Genomic DNA, 23953 nt, shown 5'->3' with positions numbered 1-23953 from the left:
CTCAAAATTTCTCATAATTTCATTTTCAAATATCACTCAAATACAAATACTTTTCAATTTCAAATTTTCAACTTTTTTATCTAATCATTATTTAATCATTATAACTTTCACAAACTTTCAAACAAAACACAAAAAACAATATAACTTTTTCAAATTTCAAAACAAAAATAATATTAAAAAATATTTTAATTTTATAGTATTTCTTTTTAATTTTTTCTCTTTCCTTTCTCAAATTTTAATAAAATATCATCATTTAAACTATTTCACTATTATTCACAGAATTCTTATATCATCTCACTTTCTAAACAAGTTAGTATCCAAACTAGCAATTACACTTATTGCTAATACACGATAAACTTTTTGAAAAGGGAATGGCCAGACAGTGATCTTGTAGCGCAAGCCAATCAAATACACACGTAAGATCTGATAACCATGCGCATTTTGACGTGGTGCAAATTTCAACATTGATGAATATAGACCACTCATTAGACATCCTTAAAAATATAGACACTATAACATCAAAATAACTAACAAAAATACTCGAACTACAGGATGTGTTGGTCAACCAACTTAATCGGTGAGTATCCCTATTGGAGCATACCGCTACACCAATTACAACAAATAAAATCATGTGTGTTAACTGTTCTAATCATATCATTATAATGCCTTTGAAATATATCATATGATTTAGGTTTCCCTCAACAAAACAAGTTCAAAAAACACATCAAAATCAGAGCTAACCCAGATTCATAGGCCTGCAAACAAAACAAAGCAAAACCATATTATGCCTAACAAACAGAAACACATTTTTAATCCAGGAACCCAAACCTCTAAGTTGCATCCACAACTGTTCGCCCAATCTCTCTCTACATCTTCCAAGGCAATCACCTCCGTCTAGCATAAATCACATATGTGGCAGCAGCTGCAACAGCAATAGCACCAGTAGCTCCCACCACCACAGGCCAATCTAGGTTTAACCCCTTCTTCTCTCCACTGATAACGCTCTCTCTTATCCCATTCAGGCTCCCACTAATCGTATCCACTGCCTTCTCCTTCAAACCAGTAATCACCTTCTCTGCCTCCTCCATTTCCTTCTGCAATCCAACTACCTTCAACTCCATCAATTTCAGCTTCTCCTCGGACTCCCTCGACAATGCCTTTAAATCCAATTTTTCCCTCGTCCATTTCTCCAATTCAGACCGTTTCTCTGAGATCACTGACTCCAAATCCTGAACCTTCTTCCTAAACCCACCAAGCTCCCTCTCTTTCTCAGCAATCTTCTCCCTCATCTCCTCCTCAATCCTTACTTTCTTACTCTTCTCCTCAATTTCCCTCACTTCCAATACCCCAACTTTCCTCTCCAATTCTCTTGTTTTCCTCTCACTCTCCACCTTCTCTTTTTTCAAACTCTCCACCTCCCTCTCCAAGTTCTCAATTCTCACTCCCTTGTCTCCCAAAATACCCTTCAATTCAACCAACTCTATATTCGCCTCCTCACCCTCACTCATCGTAGAAATCAAATCATGTTGGAGTCTTGAGACCTCGGTCTCGAGCTCAAAAGCTCGCGCCGCAATAGCATCAAGGGCTTTCTTGGCCTCTTCAGACTGTTCGATTTCCTTTTCCATTCCTTCGAGTTTTTCCTTCATCGATGCATTGTTGTTTTGCAGTTCTTCAACCTCTGCAGTCAATTTCTCCACTCGCTCTCTGACCTCGGCATTCTCGCGGACAAGCTGAAGCTTCTCAAGCTCCAGAGACTCGATCTTCTTGGTCAATCCAGAATCCCTAACCTCATTGTCCGTGCGCTGATCAAGATCGTAGAAGTTCTCTCCTGTCTGATTATCTTCAGCGTCGAACGACACACCATTGCTGATCCTCACGTCCGCCATTGCCAACACTTAAAGTTCACAGAATTATCACAAATCGAAAGCTACAGTCGAAGAGAAAATCGGAATTTTAACAATGTTCGATTGCCAAGAAAAACGAAGGGAAAATAATGGTTGAAAGCTCGACCAAAACAAAAGCTATGAAACTATTAAATTAAAAAAAAAAATCTCAAAAACGCAAAATCTTGCAATAAATTTTTCCCTAAAAGAGAGATTTTCTTGCCAAACAAACATAAGCGAAGATAATAAACAAGACGCGTACAATATAAAAATAGAGAGAGAGAGAGAGAGAGAGAGAGAGAGAGAGAGAGAGATCGATCTAAACCTGGAGAAGATTCTCAGAAAATAGAGAAACCCTAGCAGCAGCCGCACAATTTTCCTTCCTCTGGTTAAGACAATCTGCTATCTAGCAATAGAAGTATAGAACTCAGCTGTTCAGAAAGAAAATCCAAAAGAAAAACTCAAACTTCAATTAATTTCCCAATATTTCATGGCAGCCCACCAGTTAAATGAAGTTAAGAGGAAGCAGGAGGGAAAGAAACACAAGGGATTGAGTTGCGAAGATATACCCAAAAGAGTTGGAACTTGGAAGGTAGTATAGAGAGAGGTTGAAGAAATGCGAGAGAAATCTACGAATAGAAAGGAAGGATAGAAAACTTTCTCCAATAAATTTTTTCGAAAAATAATGGAAAATATTATCAAATCATTGAAAAGAGAGATTCATAATGTATAATAAAACTTTCAAAAATAGAAAGAAAGATATAGAGTTTAGAGAAGTTATGAAACTTATGAATTCCTTAAAGGATATAGTGATATATATATAGGAGTACAAAGGAGACTATATTTTTTACGACTAGCACTATGTATTTGACGGCTAGCTAAATATGGTCATACAATTCAAGATAGTTTATAACACTTCCCCTTTGAATGATCATATTTAAAGAATATGCCTCGTTAAAACATTGCCAAAGAAAAACCTTATGGGAAAAAACTAATGGCGAAGGAAAAAGAGTACAGTATTCATGTGTATCGCCAAGTGTTTTATGATTGCCTCATTAAAACCTTGCAAATGAAAACTCAATGGGATAAAACCTTAGCGAAGGAAAAAGAGTACAATCAGCACAAGTCTTCAAGACATTACTTCCCCTAAAAAGTGCATGATAACAGGTCGTCAAACCTCCGCATTCCAATGTTCTGCATAATCTTCTTAAATGTTGCAGTTGGTAATGCTTTAGTGAATAAATCTGTCAGATTTTTACTTGACCGTACCTTCTTGATATCAATTTCAACTTTCTTCTCATGAATTGTAATGATCTTCTTGTGTGTATCTGAAAGATAACTCGCATCTGTACATCTAACTAACTGTGGACTTGATCCATATTGATAAAATAATCGCAACTGGATCTTTCTGCTCATCACTATTCTTCTGGAGTTGTACTCTTCTGGAGTTCTTGTAAATAACACAGTTAGTGGAGAATTTATCAACATTAAACCGCTAACCTCATTTTTTAATAAAAACGGTGGCCAGCCTTTTAAGATCAGACAAGCACCGCGGATTTTCAACTCCTCTGTAGGTGTCAGGCGTGCTGTCAGGCGCCACAGTTGTTGGGCGTACTGTCAGGCGTCGCAGCTGTCAGGCGCTGCAGAGCTATGAAGCTATATTTCGTCTCTTTTCTTTTGCTTCACGAGAGATGTTGTATCATAATTTTCTTTATAAAAGAGATATTCAGTTCATCTTCATTCGCATCTCATTTTCTTCACTTTTCTGTAATCATACTGCATTTTTACTCTGCAATCTCTTTCTGCATTCTTATTCTACAATGGCTCAACGATCTTCTCATGGCCAATATATGAGGTACTCTGCACCTCGTTCATCAGCTGTTCCTACTTCTACCACAGGTGTTATCATGCAATATAATGATCTAACTCATAGGTCAGATAATGAAGCTATCTATGAGCTTGTGAGTCTCGGTACCCGATACTAATCATCTATTGTCGTATTTTCTCAGCGACTGCAATCCAGAACTTGTGGAGTTAACAATTTTCAAGAGAATATTGCTAAACTTCAATGACTTCTTCTGGAGTCCAACATGAAGATAGAATCAATAAAGCAAGAGAATAAGAATTTAAAATCCTTACTTAAATATTCTTTTCGATTGCCCACCCCTTTAGATAGGGATGCCATGCAGATTCTTGAAGAACAAGAGCATTTGAAGAATGATGCAAAATGCCTCAAATTTCTATAATTCTTGCTTTAAGATAATAAAATAATATTTCACAAATATATTTGTGTTTCTATCTTTTAGTAAATATTCTGTGTGCTCTCTTTTATTTCTTCTTTAATAATGCACACTTCATATCAAACCCATAATATGAATATGAAATACTAATTGTATTAAAAGATGGTATTTCATGACTAATAACATCATCCATCTTTCCCTTGAAGCCGCAAGGGTTTCAGATTTATATTTCAAATATGTGCAGTTTTCATGAGCTCTTTTGGAGCCTCAATGACATTTAAATCATATATATAAACTGCAATAATAGCTTGTTTCCATTTGCGTTTGGATTGCTTTAGATCATATAAGGACCTTTGAAACTTGATAGAATACATATTTCCAGATGTATTCATATTAGAAGTTTCAGACATTTTCTATCCTTCAGGGATTTTCATATATATATATATATATCATAATCCAATGATCCATATAAATATGCAGTTAATCATGCATATCCAAACTCTCGGAAACTTTCAAACTAATAAAAATCTCAATATGATTTCAACAATTTTAAAATTATATCAATATTGTTTCTTCGAGAAACTAACTTGTGATTTCTATATCACATTTTCATATTAAAAGCTTCAGACTTTTTATATCATATATATAAATATCCACTGATATTTAACAAAAATCACCTCTTTAGGTGTTTGGATTTCAAGTCCATATTTATCACATTTTACTTAGTGATATCAATTCTGCAGGAATTGAGAAACTGACTCGTGATTTATATATCACATTATTATTTCCTTTCCATAAATACCCACTGACATTCAACAAGCATCATCTCTTTAGGTGTTTAGACTATAAGTCTCGATGCATCATATTTTACTAGTGAATCAATTCTGCAGGAATTGTTTCTTTCAAATTTGGCCAATATTTTACGTTGTATTCTTCGACGATTCTTGATTCACTTTCATCATTATTTCTAGTAATGTCAATTGCCATCTCATATGGAAATACGTTATCGACAACGATTTTATTTCTATCCATAATTTCTCCATTATTCATGAAATGTAACGAGATCTCGTTATTTTCAGGTACCTGTCTCTCTTCAAGGGAAGACATTTTCATGAAAAACCTCTTCAGGAGGCACTCTTCAAAAGTTTATATAGGAGAATTTTATACAGAGAATTTGGATGGACTTTATTGCTTGTTTTGTGGGTATGGCCTCTTCAGGAGCACCAAATTATTTGTGCCTTTCTCTTTTGAAATGCAGTACCTTTTGTATCAATAGGTGCTTGTTTTGTGGGTATGGCCTCTTCAGGAGCACCAAATTATTTGTGTCTTTTTCTTTTGAGATGCAGTACTTTTGTATCAATAGGTCTCACATACTTTCAGACTGCTGAATTTCTTAATTGTCCTACAGGGACTTCAATCCTCGCTGGGATTTTAGCAGCTAGAATATAAGACATTTTTATCTTATTGCATCCAAAATTTAATTATCATTTAAACTTCTGGTTCACATATGATAATCAAGATAACGTCGAATAATTTCATCTTATTTATTTCAAGCAAATTTTTCTTTCCACTTCTGGTGGTAAGACTTTATAGTAAAAGAATCTTCTGATTCTTTTATGGACGTCCATATGAAAATCATTCGACTTATCGTAATTGATTTTGGATAATCAAGATAACCATGAAAAGATACAAATATTTTGAATCATATCACCTTTTGATACATCATAATATTTGATTCAATAATTTGTATAATATCATCTCAAAGAAAAAGCTTACAGCTTTTCCAATACGAGCTTCTGGCCCGAAAAGATATTCATTATCACGTCCAATCTCTTAGTTTCTTTGAATGAAACACATCATTCTTTTCACTTCAGGGAATAGAATGATATAAATTTATTATCATTCACTTCAGGGAATGATATAGATCTAGTAAGACGTGACTAATGATTCTTATCAAAAGTTCATTATTTTGCTCAGTCACTGAAAGACCTGATATAAGTTTAGAATATATTGTGAACGTTTGCATTTCATATTGCTACTTTAGGAGCATACTCGATATTGCTACTTCAGGAGCACATTCGAGACGTTCATTCAAATATATATTCTTTCCACAATTTCAATTATGCAACTTCAGGTGCATAAATCATAATGAGCTTTTGGTACAAGTATCACTCATATGAGATACTCAATAAAATTATTGATTTAGGGCGATCCTTCAGGGATGCTCCATTTCCATTCTCAGATAAATCATATCATCAATAATTTATAACAAGTATAAAAGAATAAATAAAAATTTCATTACTACAAAACATTGCAGAATATAAAAATATTTTATAATAAGATAAAGGAAATACATTAATTAAAAAGGAACACTTCCATGATCAACTCTACCACTAAAATCCTCAAAGAAATCAGAAACATCAAGACTTGTAATATCTTCTCCATCTATAGAATCTAAAGCATATGATGGTTCAGCAAAATTTGTTTCAAATTTCTTTGTTTTTTCTTTTATAGAAGATTGATATAAGTCAACCAAGTGCTTATCTGTACGAGAGACACGAGCCCAATGTCCAGTCATACCACATCTATGGCATCCACCTTTATCTTTCTTTAAAAATTTGTTTTGAGGACTTTTGCCATTCTCTGAGTTGAACCACTTCTGGTAGTACGGTGTATATTTATTATTGTCCTTTTTAGTGTGGTTACTTCTACGACCTCCACTTCTATAGTTTTTCCTACCACGTCCACGCCCTTATTTCTTTGAAAAAATGCACCATTCGCTTCTGGAAATGATGTAAATCTAGTACCATTCACTTCAGGGAATGATATAGAACCAGTAAGACATGACTGGTGATTTTTTAACAAAAGCTCATTATTTTGCTCAGCTAATAGAAGATAAGATATAAGTTCAGAATAGTTTTTGAACTTTTGCTCTCGATACTGCTGCTGTTGGAGCACATTCGAGGCATGAAAAGTAGTATATATCTTCTCTAACAAGTCATCATTAGTGACTTTTTTACCACATAATTTTAATAACGAGCTAATTTTAAAGAGTACAGAGTTATACTCACTAACACTCTTGAAGTCTTGCAACCTCAGGTGCATCCAATCATGACGAGCTTTTGGGAGGATTACAGTTTTCTGGTGTTCATATCTCTCCCTTAAATCATTCCACAAAATAAGTGGATCTTTCACCGTTAGATACTCAGTTTTTAATTCTTCATGAAGATGGTGCCAAAGGAAAATCATTACCTTAGCACGGTCCTGCAGGGACCCTTGATTTCCTTCTTTAATTGTATTTTCTAGGTTCATCACATCTAGACGGATCTCAGCATCAAGGATCCAAGATAAATAATTTTTCCCAGAAATGTCAAGAGTAACGAATTCCAATTTTGTAAAATTTGACATTTTTTACATATATAAATCAGGAACATAAATATATTTAATATTCACAAAATCAATAGAATAAGTATAGAGTTTTCATTAAGTAATGTAACATTTCATATTTATTTTGGAAACTACAAAAATATATTGAAAAACTTACTTGAAGTAGAGGACTACTAGCTTCAAAATCGTTAGAACTTTCGTGCTGATAACGTGTTATGAAATTATTGAAAAGAGAGAGCCATAACGTGTTATAAAACTTTCAAAATGAGAGAGAAAGAGATAGAACTCAGAGAGGTTATGAAACTTATGAATTCTTTAAAGGATACATCGATATATATATATATATATATATAGGAGTACAAAGGAGACTATGCTTTTGACGACTAGCACTATGCATTTGACGACTAGCACTATGCATTTGACGGCTAGCTAAATATGATCATACAATTCAAGATAGTTTATAATAGAAAAGGAATTTTTTTGGGGAAAGGTAAAAAGTAAGTCGATCTCCCTTCCCCTCGTTTCTTGTTTTTGTTTTGTTTTTGTTTTTCTAAAGTGGACTGTTGGGACGTCTGCGTGGCCAAAATCTGATTAGGGTTTTGCTGATATTTAGAACGAAAAATTTAGGAAAATTTATTTATCATATATATTTTTATTTTTTTTAACACATCCTCCAGGCTGATATGGAAGCATTTTTAGTTAATTATAATAAAACATTAAAATTAATTTTTTTTAAAATTATCATTGAACTCACTATAAGTAGTGTGCTGTAAGGTTTAAAATCTTATTTTTCTTTATATTACACATAATTTTTTAATTATTAATTTTTTATTAAATATATAATATATAGGTAATGAATAGTATAATTTAATTAATTTAAAAGAAATAAAATGAAAAGAAATTAAAAAATAAATATAAATATAATATATAGGATGTGAAATAATAAATAGTAAAGCTATTTGATCAGGTATGGTAATCGAATCGTCCTTTCCCTTCTTTTCTGATTATTTATACCGCTAGAGACAGAGGAATAGATGCCAGATGTCGCGTGAGAGTGCCGCTCTTGTGCTTTAAATCTGGGGCCAGCACCATTGGACCACGGACCTAAGCCTTCAAGCATCGACCGAGGTAAGTCCATGATCTGTGTTCTGTATTAGAAATACGGAAAAGTACGATATCCTATCACAAAATTCTGAACTATCAAAAGTTTTCATTTTCCGCACTAACAAATGGAATATGTATACGATGGAATATGTATACGTCTATATATAAAGTTTTCATTTTCAACATGAATTAAAGGAAAAAAACATATATTTATATATATACTAGTAAATGTAACGTCCTTTGGACGTTTGCCTAGTGGGGGGTGATGATCCATGCACACGAACAGCTGGGCGATGCACACTGATTTGTTCTCTTATGTTGCTGTTATTTTCATGTGGGGTGAAAGAAATATTTGATCTTTTCGATAAAAGAAATGAAATTATAAATAAAATTTTGTAAGATGTCAGTATTCAAACCAAGAAATTGAGTACTTAAATTATCTCAAGCAAACTAATCAATATATATTTATTTATACAAGCAATTAAACTTCAATCAAATAATATGTCCAAAAATGTGTTCTTTGAAAGTTGATGTAAAAAATAATATAGATAAAATAAAATCCAAATTTATTCAAAAGTTGATTAACAACAAGTAAAAACAGTTAAGAACACCTAAAAGCGCCTAGATATTATCAACAACTAAGACGAGCTAAGATGATGATATTTATATTATTAATTCAATAAAATTAAAAATTTAAATTTTTTTCACCTAGTTTTAATTTACTTTCTATTTATCTATATATGCTAAGGGTAATATGCATAATATGTATAACCAAATGATACAAATAAAAAAAATAAATATAAACTTTACATACAAATTGATATTCTATTTAAATATATAATTATAACAAAGTTCAAAAATAAAGAAGCAAATATAAACTTTATATACAAGATAGTATCCCATTTAACTATATAATTATACATATGAAATATACATACAAGTCAATGTTCTATTTAAAGATATAATAATAAAAGTCACAAGGTTAACAAAAAGAGATTTAAACTTTAAGAATTTGTTCTAAGATCACTCATAATTGAATATTTATGTCACATGATAATCCAAAAAAGAGAACACAAGAGTTATAGAAATAAAGATTTTCTAACTAGTTTCATTCTATGTTGTTTCCTTTTCTCAAAAACATAATATAACAAGATCATAGAAAAGAGAACACAAAAGTCATAGAAATAAAGATCTTTTAACTAGTTTGATTCTACGTTGTTTCCTTTTCCCAAAAAGATAATATAACAAGATCATAAAAAAGAGAACACAAAAGTCGTAGAAATAAAGATTTTCTAGCTAGTTTTATTCTACGTCGTTCCCTTTTCTCAAAAAGATAATATAACAAGATCATATAATGCTAAAAGAAAGGAGTTCTTTTCGGTATCCCTTTCCTACTTCTTTTGCGAAAGGACATTCTAGCACATCCATCTGCATTAGTTAAATCCATCATACTTTGGGCCTGTAATAAAGAATTATTTATGTAAATGATGAGATTAAAAAAGCATGCAAATCTTTTTTGAAAATTTTATTTTAAAAATATATAACAAGAGAGCAATAAAAAATAATTAAAAAATGATGATCTTATGCATGTACTTTGCATGCAAGCGAACAAAATCTGAAAGAATTTCTTTTCTCGTACGAAGCATACCTGGATGACTTCTGGAATTTATAACTACATACTTCACACTTGTGAGCAGCGTTAGTGTGCATGACTTGCATTCGGTTCTTTTTTCTTGAATTAAGAAAGACTATAGGGTAAGAATTAATGCTGTAAGGATAGATATCGGAGATTTCGAATAACAAACCAATGTCTTCAATTCGAAGAGCAGCTCGATGCGAAGCCTTATACACCTAAAAAAGTAAGAAACGCATAAAGAATTTAAATATGAAGGCCGAAGAGGTAAGAAAATCATATATTTGATGAGAAAAATAAAAAACAACTCCAATTTAATTACCTGTAGAACTAGTGATCTGTATGCATGCTCCATTGATTTTTGCAAGTTTTACATAATACTTTGCCATCACAATTCAAGCAGAATAGAATATATTCTTTATCTTTGTGTTCTTCACATGGGCCATAAAAGTTGGCGTTCAATATAGATATCAACCACTGTGGAACTTGGGCTGCCATACTCGCATATGATATGGATGCTTCTCCCTCAAAAGTGGCCAATATGTTGTGTCTACATATTAGAACGTAGATAGGTATTACCATACATATTATAACTATATAATATAATTAAAAAAAGAATAGAATGTGTAAATGATAATAATATTTGAAAAACATCAGTTGAACAAACTAAAGAAGATATTAAATATAACTATTTATATAGCATTATAATGAGTTTGTTATTTTTAAAAAAATTTTATACACAATATTTTTTATACAATTTTTTTCATAGTTATCAATTGTAGTTGGTCTTATAAGAATTTTTACTGAATTGACAGTTTTCGTTCTTGATAATGCTACATATAATTGTCCATGAGAAAATACTGGTTTAGATAAATATATTCCGATAAAATTTAATGTTTGTCCTTGTGATTTATTTATTGTCATTGCAAAACTTAATTTGATAGGAAATTGTGTTCATTTAAATGGAAAACTGTTATTTTCATTTATATCTGGTAAGAATGCAATTCTGGGTATAAAAACTTTTTTCCCTTGATGATGACCAATTGAAATTTTTGCATCAATAACGTTACGATTAAAATTACAACAGATCAATCTTGTGCCATTGCATAAACTTTCTGAAGGATTTATATTTCTAAATAACATGATGGAACAATTCTTTTTAAGCAATAATTGATGTGTTGGCAATATATTTGGTGTTAAAGTGTTTAAAAAAATCTTCCAATACACCTTGTTCAGATGCATCAATTGTTTCATCGAAACTATAATATCGCATCATATTACCAGGAAATTTTTCAATAATTATGGCATTTATTTCATCAACTGAGTGATTTTTTGGTGTTAATATTGCTTGATTTGTCATTTCAATTAAATTGTTTGAGTAGTTTGATATGTCTCCAAAAATAACTTCTAATAAAGAATTTAAAGATTCAACATCATTGTTATATTGAATAAACATTTTTGTTGGAATTTTGATCATATCATTAATAGTAATTGGTTCATTACCATTACCAACTTCAATTAAATAACAAGAAAAAATTGAAGGTGAAGCTGCAATAGATAGATTAGAAAAAGCTACAAAAGCAAAAATTAAAAGTAATGCAGCAACTTTGGTTTGTGATGGATTTAGCATCGATAGAAATGAAACAAAAGCTAGTAGTCATATAACTGAAATACCAGGACTGGAGCTTGAAGCTCGGATTAGTAGGTTGGAGAAAGTCGTTGTTGAGCTAAAAGCGGCAATGTTTAGTAGCAAGTTTGAAAATATAGCTGGCAAAGAAGGTTAGCTCACCCCATAATAGCATAATAAAATTGCTTTGCTTAATTTATATTTGTACTTTCTGCATCCAATGATAATTTAGTGCTTAAAGCATTTACAATTTTTGGATTATTTGAAACTAATAACATATATTATGCAATTTTTTGCATAGTTAGTGATGTTCATACAATGGACGTGATTGAGCCATTGCCTGTGCACTTTGCAGGCCACGAAGGCAAGAATAGCTGGAATATCTGTAAGCACACCCTTTTGGATTCGAAACCCAATTGCAGTGCCAAGACTAACCCGGTGCAAGATCTTGCTATGAAATGCCCTAATGGTCATTAGCTCGAGTAAGGTGGTAGCTCGCTGCCCTGTTGGCAACTGACCCAGTGTTTCAGGAAGCACCCCCTTTTGAAGGTTTCCAAAGTAGTTTGCCCTATCTTATGCCGCATCATTTAATCGACTTGAAGGAGGCCATGAGAAGTAGGCAGCACTGCTTTTAGAGTGCTGAGCACCTGATGCAAATGGTTGAAGGGGTGATGGACATGAGGAAGGCGGATTAGGATAATAGCAATAGTTCCTTTCTAAATCTAGAGCAGATTCATCTAATTGTGTTGACCCTAAATGATGAAATCTTAAATCCAGTCTGGTCTTGTCCATCTTTCAGCTCTCCTACATAATGTTCCAAGTCTTGAAAATCCAAATTTATAGTCATGAAACTCGATGAATTACAAGGCAAAGGCATCAACTATAAGGCAACACTTTTGAACTGAAGAATATTTGTCTAAAACAAAGAGATCTTCTTTGTCGTTTTCCTATATTAAAAAAAAAATAAAAAGTAAAATTATTAAAGATAAAATATTAAACATTCATGTAAAAATTAAAGAAAAAATGTGTCAGTTTGTGCATTACCAAAATTGAAATTTGACGTTCTTTCAAAATTGAATTCATCTTCATTTAGATAATTAACCTATAAAAGTTTTATTTTAATATTTATTGAATAGAATGAGAAAAGAATTGAAGGAAATATTTTTTTTTACTAAGAAATGGTTATGAATAAAACCTGATCGCTCAATATTGAACTTGATGTATTGTTATGAATGTGAATTTCATAAAAGTTCATATTCGAAGGCGATCCAATTTCTCTTATGCAAATGCTTTCATTGTTATGTCGAAGATTTTTCAACTCAGCATATCTCTGTCTTTTTTTCGATGAATCTCTTCTTTTTTTTCGTTTGATTGGGTACAATACCAACTTCTTCTTGGTGGATCGTATTTATTTTGTTCTGGATTTGTTCATAAAACAGATTAGATAAAATAAAAAAAATGGTGTTAATAATGTTTTAATAATGTTTAAGTATATTTTTGCATTTAATAATATTGTTTTATCAGTCGACATAAAATTATAAGAAATTGTAAATTCTGTGTTGATTTTGGAGCGTAATCTAAAAAAAATTTGAAAATTTATCAAAGATGTAAACAGATAAATACATATGGTAATATATATGCATAAGAAAAATCATAAACATTTATAGGAAAAGTGAAAGAAGAAAATAATTAATTCGAAATAATTTCTCACAAATCATATTAAATGGATCAAACAAAATAATAAATCTTAAAATAAAACAAATGTATGAAAACAAATGAATGTAATAAAAAAAGCAAATATTCACATAATAATGATATAATATCATCGATTTATCCTAATTATAAATGCACTTATATGAATATTAAAAAATTAAATAATATTTTTTTAAATTAGATAGAAAAGAACATACCAAGAAATGAAGAACAAACAAAGGAAGAGTGTGAACACAGTAAATTGATACCAACCAGATTGATGAATAGTCAAACAAAAGCAGAAGCAATAAATCTGTAAAAAAAAAACATACATTAAAACAAATATTGTAACGATAAAAAAAAGAGGTTATAAATAAATTCAATATTTACACAAAAAAAAATACAAATAAGATGCTTACAACTTACAAACAAAGAATTAATGTATTGAATGAAATTTATTATCAAACAAATTTTTAATAAAATGGTGTTTTACTATTTAATTCCAAACAATTAGTTAATTATAAGAATTCAACAATTTCTTATGAAATTAGATTTCTTATTTATTATAAGTAACAACAATTTCTTATTTATTACATTATCATTAAATTTACAATAATTATTAATATATAAATTAAAACAAATAAAATTTTACAACATTTCAATTTTTTTTAATGTTTTAAATTCTTAATATAATTTTATGTAGAATTGATATATTAGGTTGAAAGATTTAAAACTTAAATTTAAGAGAAAAAAACATTTTAAATTGTTAATAAAATTTTATGCAGAATTCATACATTAAGTGAAAAAATTTAAAGGAACTATATACTAATACATAAGTAATGAAATTTTTTCATAAACATTATTATTAAATTCGTAATTGATTATTATTATATGTAAAATTGAAATATTAAGTGAAAAAATTTGGATGAATTATGTCCTAATACCTAAATAAACAATCATATAACAATGTATTTGTTTTATTTAAAAAAAACCTCAATTCATCTAAGCCTAAAATTAATCATGCCTAATAACTTAATAATCAAAACAGCACCATTTTAGGCAATTACCCCTTCCCATAAATATATATTTTTATATATACATATATAATTATAAGTGAGAAATTTATATAAATTTAAAACTAAAAAAGTAAACACAAATTTTATACATAATATTAAGTGAAAAAAAATTTTAAATTTCATTTTTATATATTTTAAATTTTTAATACAATTTTATGTAAAATTGATATATTAAATCAAAAAAATTAAATGAATTATGTGCCAATAATTAAGTAACGAAAACTTTTTATAAACATTATTATTAAATTTGTAATAATTATTAATGTATAAATTAAAAGAAATAAGATTTTAAAACATCTGGTATTTTAAAATTTTAAAATAAAACATTGAAAAAAATAGTAAGATTTTATTTTCTCATTACTAATTTATAATTTATGAGCAATTGTCATATTAATTTTAAAACAATTTGAAGACACTATAGCTTAATAATTAAGTTCAAAATAATTTATAAAATTATCTATTTCTCACATATGAAACAAAATTTTTAATCAAACAAAATTAACAGCTCAATTCACTACAACACAAGACAAAATTGTTAAAAACAATATTAATTTTGGAATTAATATTAGAACATAAGTTAAAAAAAATAAAGTTTCACAATAATGTAAATTTTATTTTTTTGATATTTTAAATTATTAATATACTTTATGTACAATTCAAATACAAAGAAAAAAAAATTAAATAAACAATATATTAGTACATAGATAATAATAGGTTTTTTTCTTATTTTTTATTTTCTTTTATATTTCAATTTAACCTATTTACAAATTTTTTTTTCTAATTGTATAAAATTCAATTTGTATAAATTAAAACAAATAGAATTTTAATTTTTTTTTAAGATTTTAAATTCTTAGCAAAATGTATAAAATTATACGACATTTCAAAATTTTTTTTGACATTTTAAATTTGTACCATGTGTTTAATTTTTTTGTTGGGTTTACTCTGTAAAATACACATGTGAATATGCAAATGTACTTTTTATTTTCTTTCATTTTTATTTTTGCTGTGATGCATATGCATATTATCTAATTACATACTGTAACTAATTCATTAATACAATACTGAGATACTGAGAAAAGAATAAGAACATACCTACAACTGTAGATTCACAAGCAACTTCGTCAAGATATTTTTTTTTTTTAGAAGTTGGAATATGGAAAGTAGAGAAGGACAAGATATGAAATGAAAGTAAAATTTACATTTAAATTTTAGTCGGTTAAACTTGTCAGACAAACTGATAACCTTTAATCCTAAAAAGACAATAAAATCAAGTCGGCAAAGCAAAACCTCACCAGGAACAACGAACCATTAAGGGGCAAAATTGGAAATAAAATAAGAAAAAGTAAAACTGTCAGTGTGAAGGTAAGAAGACCAAATTATCTATTGGTAAAATAAAATTAAAATGCAAACAGCCGTAATTGTCAAATAAAGCTAAGGGTAAAATTGAAAAAAAAAAAGTTAGACGAAAATACTGTTGTTAAGCGATTGACACTTTATATATACTTATAGATATAGATATAGATATAGATATAATTTTATGTAAAATTGATATGTTAAGTAGAAAAATTTCAAAATAAAATTTAAGAAAAAAACATTTTAAATTCTTAATAAAATTTTATGTAAAATTAAGTGAAAAAATTTAAACGCATTAACATACTAATTCATAAGCAATCAAAATTTAATATATAAATTAAGACAAATAAAATTTTACAACATTTGAAATTTACTTTTTTATATTTTAAATTGTTAATATAATTATATGTGAAATTAAAATATTAACTGAAAACAACAATATACAAAACGACAGCGTTTTAGGCATGGACTGCCCCTTCCTAGACGGGAAACGATGTCGTTTTCATCATACCGTTCAACCCACCCCATCCCAAACGCAAACGGCGCCGTTTTGACACCCAAAAAACCTAACCCTACGCCAGCCGTATATAAGCCTCCTTACTCACCCATCCCTCATTTCCCCTCCTCTTCCTTCTTCCGTCCTCTCTCTCTCTGTCTCTGTCTCTCTCTCTCTCAGCTTTCTTCTTGTCGTTTCATCTCTCTCTCAGTTTTTTTCTTCTCGGTTTGGTCTTTTGGATTTCCCTTAGCCCTGCTTCTCTTCTGTCACTTTATTTTTCTCTTCTCTTGCATTTATTTTGTTTATTTTCTCTGTGTTTAGATATACATTATTGTTTACGATTTTTTGTTTTTTTTTGTTATTTTCATGGTGGCTTGTGTTGTTATTTGTTATATACATGGGGATTTCTTTTAAATTGTTTTTAGATCTGGAGAAAAAAAAAAAAAAAATTTTCTTGCGTGCGAGTTCATCTTGTTTACATATATGTAGAAATTCTTTTTTCCTTGCATTTCTTCTATTTTTTTTTTCTTGTTGTTTGCTGTTTGATATCTTGTTTACATATCTGCCTACTCTTTACATTTTTTTTTTTGCTTTTTTTTTTTCCTTTGCGTTCTGATATGCGTTTCATTTCTTCTCGATTTTCTTTGCATTTTTTTTCTTGTTATTTTCTGTCTCCTTTGCGTTCTGATGTGTATCTCATCTTGTTCTTCTCGCATGTGTTTTTTTCCTCGCACAAATTTTTTTTTTCAGATCTGTATAACAAAAGTATTTGTTTTTTTTTAGATATGCATTTCTAGCATCTTTTCGTTTCAGATCCAACTTTTTCTTTTCCCTTTCGGATGTTTTTTTTTTCATCGCACAATTTTTTTTTTCACATTTGTATAAGAAAAGTATTTGTTTTTTTTTAGATATGTATTTCTAGGGTTCTTTCATTTCAGATCTAAGTTTTTCTTTTCCCTTTCGTTTGATTCCTTCCGTTTGATTTGTGCTCGTTTTTGTTTGTAATTTTTTTTCTTCTTATTTTCCGTCTTGTTTGCATTCTAATCTGTGTCTCATGTTGTGTTTTTTTCCCCTCGCACAGATTTTTTTTTTCACATCTGTATAAGAAAAGTAGTTCCTTTTTTTTTTTTTTTTTACCAGATATGTATTTCTAGGGTTTTGTCCTTTGATATCCAAGTTCTTATTTTCCCTTTCGTTTGATTCTTACCACTTTTCTTTCCTACGGTTTCATTTCTGTAAAAGTTTTTCGTTGTTTTGTGTTTCTCGATTTTGTTTGTGATTTTTTTTTCTTCTTATTTTTCGTCTTGTTTGCGTTTTGATCTGTCTCATGTTGTGTTTTTTTTTTACCTCGCACATATTTATTTTTTCAGATCTGTATAAGAAAAGTATTTTTTTTTTCAGATATGTATCTCTAGGGTTTTTTCGTTTCATATCCAAGTTCTTATTTTCCCTTTCATTTGATTCGTTCCACTTTTTTTTTCCTAGGGTTTCATTTTTGCAATTTTTTTTTCGTCGTTGTTCTATTTTTATCTATACTGCGTTTGATTTCTTCTATTTTTGTATATGGCGTTTGATCTATACTTTGTTTTTATTTATTTATTTATTTATATTACTTTTGTATTTTTCAGATCTATAGGTTTGTTCCCCACTTCCGTGCTTTCGTTGAACCAGAATCAACAACCCCATCAACCTATCTTCACTAAGGTTAGTTTTTTATATTCAAAAATTTCGAAACAACTCAGTTTTCCTTTTTCACGCTAACTCGGTGTTTCTTTTTGTGTTTTCAGGACATAGAAGGAAATTAGAAGATGAATTTATAGCATGTGTTTGATTTTTTTGTTGGGTTTACTCTGTAAAATACACATGTGAATACGCAGATGTACTTTTTATTTTCTTTCATTTTTATTTTTGCTGTGATGCATATGCATATTATCTAATTACATACTGTAACTAATTCATTCATACAATACTGAGATACTAAGAAAAGAATAAGAACATACCTACAACTGTAGATTCACGAGCAACTTCGTCAGGATATTTTTTGTTTTAGAAGTTGGAATACGGAGAGTAGAGAAAGACAAGATACGAAATGAAAGTAAAATTTACATTTAAATTTCAGTCGGTTGAACTTGTCAGACAAACTGATAACCTTTAATCCTAAAAAGACAATAAAATCAAGTCGGCAAAGCAAAACCTCACCAAGAACAATGAACCATTAAGGGGCAAAATTGGAAATAAAATAAGAAAAAGTAAAACTGTCGGTGTGAAGGTAAGAAGACCAAATTATCTGTCGGTAAAACAAAATTAAAACGCAAACAGCCGTAATTGTCAAATAAAGCTAAGGGTAAAATTGGAAAAAAAAGTTAGACGAAAATACTGTTGTTAAGCGATCGGTACTTTATATATACTTATAGATATTCATTCTTTATTTTTTATTTGAATAGATTTAATCATAAGGAATTCAAATACCCATGAAGGTCCTCCAACTCGTTTTGAGAGGAATGTGAATCCCGTATATAATCCACATTTGTATCAAACTTCCTTTATTTGAAAAGGGAAAGTTATTTTTCAAATTTTTTAATTACAAATACTCTATTTATATATAAATGTAACATGGTGAGAGCCAAGCAAATAGCATGCAAGGTCTTTCCCCCACAAAAAGTACTTAGGCGATTCATTCGAGAGGAGCAAGAAGAGGCTAGGCTATGGAAGAAGCAACAATGAGTCAAGGAGGAATGTTAATGCGAGATGGCTAAAATTGAGAGGCATTGCAACGAAGTCCTAGACTATCAAAAATAGGTTGTGTTCAACTTGGGTCGGCTAGGCCCCAAGAGGTATGATGTGCAGCGTGGGGATAAGAACTTCAAGCGGAGAACAAGATAAGACATGTATAGGTGGTTGGTTCAACTAGAGGTGGGATCTAGCAAGGGGATGGAGGACAAAATGAGATGCGTTAGGAGAAGGTGTCAAAAACAAGGAGAAAGAGAAATGTTGGAATGATTTGATTTGGACACATTCGTAAATGCCTCTTTAGACTCAAATGATGAACAATTTCATTATTATTCTCAATGCACCACGTCCAAGGGATCATCATATGTACCCCCATCATTGCCCCCACAAACCTGCCAACGACAATGAAGGGAACGACTAAGGTACAATTTCAAATCATCCATTGCATTATGGTTAGCTATTCATTTAAGAGGCGATGTGAGGACCTTAGCTATTTGTGGTAGGAACTTCCCATGAGCAAGCAAACTGTGACTGAGAGAAGGCTAGGAGGGTCAATAATCAAGTATGAAGTGAGTGGAATGCTAGGCAGACAAACGAGAAGCAAGAATTGAGTAAGCGAGAACACCAAGCAAGCAAAGGCTAAGTGAAGCAAGCATCACTTTGGGTGAGCAATGAGCAAGGCAACCAAAGGGATGTGCATTCTACATCGAGCAAATAAAATATGGGTGAGCCATACGTAAACAAGTAGTGGGTAAGCAACAACACGAGCAAGCAACATTTATAGAGTGAAAACATTTCGAAGCAAGTAATAGACAACGCAGTACGAGAATTAGAGTGCCTAGAAATAACATAGAAGTGCTAAGAGAGTAGCGAATAACCTCTTGATGCCTATACTCCAACGACAATGTTTCTACTAGAGCACGCATGGGAAAAAGGAAAAGTACGAACATGAATACCATGTGTTTGACCATGCACAAATGCGTACTACCACATGCATGATTTTCTTAGGTGACAAATTGAGCTCCAAGTCTTGAGGCAAACTTCAGGGATGTGAAGAACTTGTCCACTAAATCCACTCAGTCTCTGCTACCCTTTCCATCCATCGTGCACTTGGATGGTCAACATTCAAGAATTCAACCAGCCAATCAGAGACAAGACTTGCCAGACCTATGAGAGACAGAACTGATCATATAAGAGATACTTTGTTGTCAATCTTCATCTCAGGTTTTGAGATTTCCAAAAAGTCAGAATCTCTCTCTCTCTCTCTCTCACACACACACACACACACACACGTTCTAAACTTCAAAGAGGAGGTGGAAGCTCTAACTTTGCAGGCTACACTCATATTCTCACGATCTCAAACACCAAAGTCTTCATCGAACAAGGAGGCTAATACTATCAGCACGACACTCAATGAAAACTCACTACTAAGGCAGGTTCTTTCCTACAACAACGCTAGTAATGTTGGGTAATGTTTATGGGTAGGTTGGATATTCATCTTCTACATCTCTGTGCTTTTCTCTTATGCTTTTTCCAATGTGCATATTTTCCCTACTGCTATTTAATGGTTGTTTTGCTAAAGGACTAAAATGTTATACTTTAAAAGTACTTACTTTCTAGTTTAAGAGGAGTCTATGGGTGTGTTAATGGATAATGACCCCAAGTCAAGATGGGGCATTATCTCAGTGTAACTTTTCTGGTTATTCAGGAGCATCTAAGAATTAAATAACGTCTCTTGGGTTATCTCGAGGCAACAACCGAATTGGGTGAGATGGTAACACTCTCGGATCAATGTTGTTGCCTCTCTGTTAGGAAGCAAGAGACGCCGTGGTCATGAATGCGCCAGACGTGGAGTTGGGCGTAGATTGTTACGAGGCCATACATGTGATCGTTACCTATAGTGTGGCAAAAGGAGCCAAGGAGTATGTACGACTAGTTTATAGGTAGACCGTAATGCACATGTTAATAAATGGATATGGTTGGTGAAATGGTTTTCACATGTTGAATGGACCTAGGGTTCAAAAAATGATATGATAATGTGATGATTTGGGCACTAGGTGCATGGTAATGTTTACAGTGAATCATTATTATTTTATTTGCTCAGAGATTGGTATTTGTATTGATAAATGTGATTTTTCATAGCCATTTCTTAGTAGGTATTTGTATTGATAAAAGTGATTTTTCATAGCCATTTCTTATATTAATAGTTATTGTCTTTGGTTTTAACTAATTGAGATTTTCTCAAGATTTTACTATGGTAGTCCTACTACAAATTCGCTTCTTGAAACTATAGGTTTTGATGCAAATATAGGAACTGAGGCAAGATATGAGGAGAAGAGCTGGTGCAACCTAAGGAGTAGTTGTAATATTTTGTTGTTATTTGATTTGGGCAATGAGCAGGATGGGATTGTAATATTTTTTTGATAGTATGAATTAATGTGACTTATGGATATTTAATTGGGAGAATTTTGTTTTACATATCTAGGACAAATATTTGATTTATTTACTTGTTCATTTATTCTGCGATTTTTGTACACGTGTACTTAGCATACAAACACAAAAACATTGCGTAAGGGGTGCAACCCATGCGGCATGCATCCTAGACATCATGGTTTCCCACCAAATCACAACCAAGGGGGCCAAGGTTGCCATAGTGGACTTGCCTATCATCTTGCCTTGAGGTATTTTGTCCACCATCCCCACCTTGATGATAATTATGTATGTTGTCCTGCCAATTCTCTTGGTCATCATTTTGCCCAAAACTAGAGTTTAATTGCCAATTTGGTATGCATAGGAGGGTTGGGCGTGGGTCATTGCTAACCCAACCCACCCTATCTGGCATTCGCCTAGAGTGGGGGTCCCCTCTAGAGACTTGCCATTACTTTAGCCGCTTTTTTCTCGTCCTCTAGTTTTCTACCAAGCCATGTCATAGGTGCTTCTATGGCTGGGTCTTGCTCTTGATCAAATGAGTAAATTCCTACTCTTCCAACATACTTTTGTGATAGCCCAACAGTCTTGGTATTACACGTGGCAACCAAACTCCCCTATTGTAGATAAGCCGCTACTTTTCCTCTCTCGATCAATTCTAGCCTAGTCAGTCGTCTAGCTAATACATAAGTAAATGAGTGCAAGCATGGTTCTATGCTTGTTGTGGTTGAAGGACATAAAAGTATGGGATTATTTGTTTCTTAAACTAGGGCTGCTTCAACTAACAAATAAGAATACAGGGGTTCTAGGTTCTAGGTTCTTAGACAAGATAAATTTCTAGGTAACATGATTTGAATGATCAAGCAATGAAATCTTCCTTTATCGAATTGAAGCTAAAGGGAAGCAAGGGATGTAGTCTTCTTTTTTTTTTTTTTTTTTTTTACACACGACATGGAGTGTATGGTCAATGGTAAAATATGGTGATATATGGGTCTGATAGCTAGGAGTCGAGGGTGGGGTAGGGCTTAGGCTAGGCCCAAGCCTGTCAGGAGTTTACACCATCTGCCCAACCCAGCCCACACACACATACACACACACACATATATATATATATATTAAAAAATAATTTTCTTTAATAAAATAATGTCGTTCTATCTTAAGTTTTATTTATTTATTTATTTTTTATGAATAAAATGACATAAACAGCTAGGGGGTAAGTTATTCAGCTGAATCAGAAATGGGATGGGACCAGACTAGACTAGAAAGACCAAAGTATGTGTATAGTTTTTAAAATATTATTTTATATAGTAGGTATATAAGTTAATTATGCAGTTTTCAATTAACCTATCACTATTGATCACATGTATTTGGAGTTTGGATAATATTGCTTTTTTTAATTTCATTTTCTATATTTTTTTAACTCCATTATGAATATTGCTAATTCTTATGGACAGATATGGATAATTTTGATAATTTTCCAGACTTTTTTTAGGCTATTTTCAAGATAAAGATAAATAGTTGATATTCAAAATACATTGTGGGTTTTTTTGTATTTGATGGGCCATAAAAAGTCAAAATACACATTAGAAGTGATTTTGGGCTTTTTATATGTTTGACTCATTTTACAATTAGCTAGACCAAATTGGAGTGAATGGACCAACTAGACTGATAGCTAACGATTTGATCCAGTTTATAGAGGTAATTAATCCAGTCTCAGTCAAAAAAAGGGTGACTAAAATTTTTTATCCGCGACCCCACTAGATTGGACCCGATCTATTACACACCAATAAACGATGTTGTTTTAGAGTTAGGTTTAACTTAAAACCTAATCCTCCCCTATCTCTTTCTTTCCCCTCTCGCTAAATTTCCTCTCTCAATCTCTCTTCTTGGCCTGTCACTCTCTCTCTCTCTTTCTCTCTCTTCCCCTCCTCGTTGGCACTGCCTATCCTGAGTCTGCTCTCCTCTACTTCTCCTCATCCTCTTCTTCTTCTCTTCATCCTCCTGAAAACAAAAAGAAAAATAAAAACAAAATTAAAAATTAAGACTAAGATAAAGAAAAATCAAATTAACCCATAACTAGTTGGTATCAAAAGTAATAGAAAATAAATACTCCCTAGCAACGGAGCCAAAAACTTGTGAAAATTTGCAAGTGCAAGAAATCGTAACAAGTAATATAATGATAAAGAAATATGTCAAACCCATAATGACTATTTACCTATTAACTATTAAAATTGCTCTAATTCTAAATTATTTGAAAATCAAGAAAAGTAGTGGATTTTGAATCTGAAAAATAAAAATAAAAAAA

At 31.3% G+C, this 23953-nt stretch overlaps 1 protein-coding gene and 1 long non-coding RNA gene across 11 annotated transcripts; one reads left to right on the top strand and one right to left on the bottom strand.

Annotated features, from left to right (window-relative positions):
• Positions 1-632: 632 nt before the first annotated feature.
• LOC122304116 (peroxisomal and mitochondrial division factor 2-like) lies at positions 633-2590 on the bottom strand. Of its 10 annotated transcripts, none has more exons than XM_043116187.1 (3): positions 2453-2590; positions 2209-2314; positions 633-1894 (listed from the first exon to the last, which is right to left on the bottom strand). In XM_043116187.1, exon 3 carries the CDS (start codon positions 1884-1886, stop codon positions 885-887), a length of 1002 nt encoding a protein of 333 aa, XP_042972121.1. In that variant the 5' UTR covers positions 1887-1894; positions 2209-2314; positions 2453-2590; the 3' UTR covers positions 633-884. The 10 variants fall into 10 exon arrangements, with proteins under 10 accessions (XP_042972121.1, XP_042972113.1, XP_042972122.1 ...); XM_043116179.1 differs by having other exon boundaries at positions 633-1927; positions 2453-2589; XM_043116188.1 differs by having other exon boundaries at positions 2209-2289; positions 2453-2572.
• Positions 2591-16474: 13884 nt separating this feature from the next.
• LOC122304115 lies at positions 16475-18390 on the top strand. Its single transcript, XR_006240916.1, has 2 exons — positions 16475-18195; positions 18279-18390. It is a non-coding gene; the product is annotated as an uncharacterized LOC122304115 (long non-coding RNA).
• The last annotated feature ends 5563 nt before the right edge of the window (positions 18391-23953 follow it).

This window comes from Carya illinoinensis, chromosome 3, assembly GCF_018687715.1.
Source record: "Carya illinoinensis cultivar Pawnee chromosome 3, C.illinoinensisPawnee_v1, whole genome shotgun sequence".
NCBI lineage: Eukaryota > Viridiplantae > Streptophyta > Magnoliopsida > Fagales > Juglandaceae > Carya > Carya illinoinensis.
Note: the sequence above shows the minus strand (reverse complement) of the source record. Positions and strands in the feature narration are given on the sequence as shown.

What these genes read in the sequence shown, in the direction of transcription:
- LOC122304116 (XM_043116187.1), bottom strand. Translation starts at nt 1,886, where the DNA reads ATGGCGGACGTGAGGATCAGCAATGGTGTGTCGTTCGACGCTGAAGAT.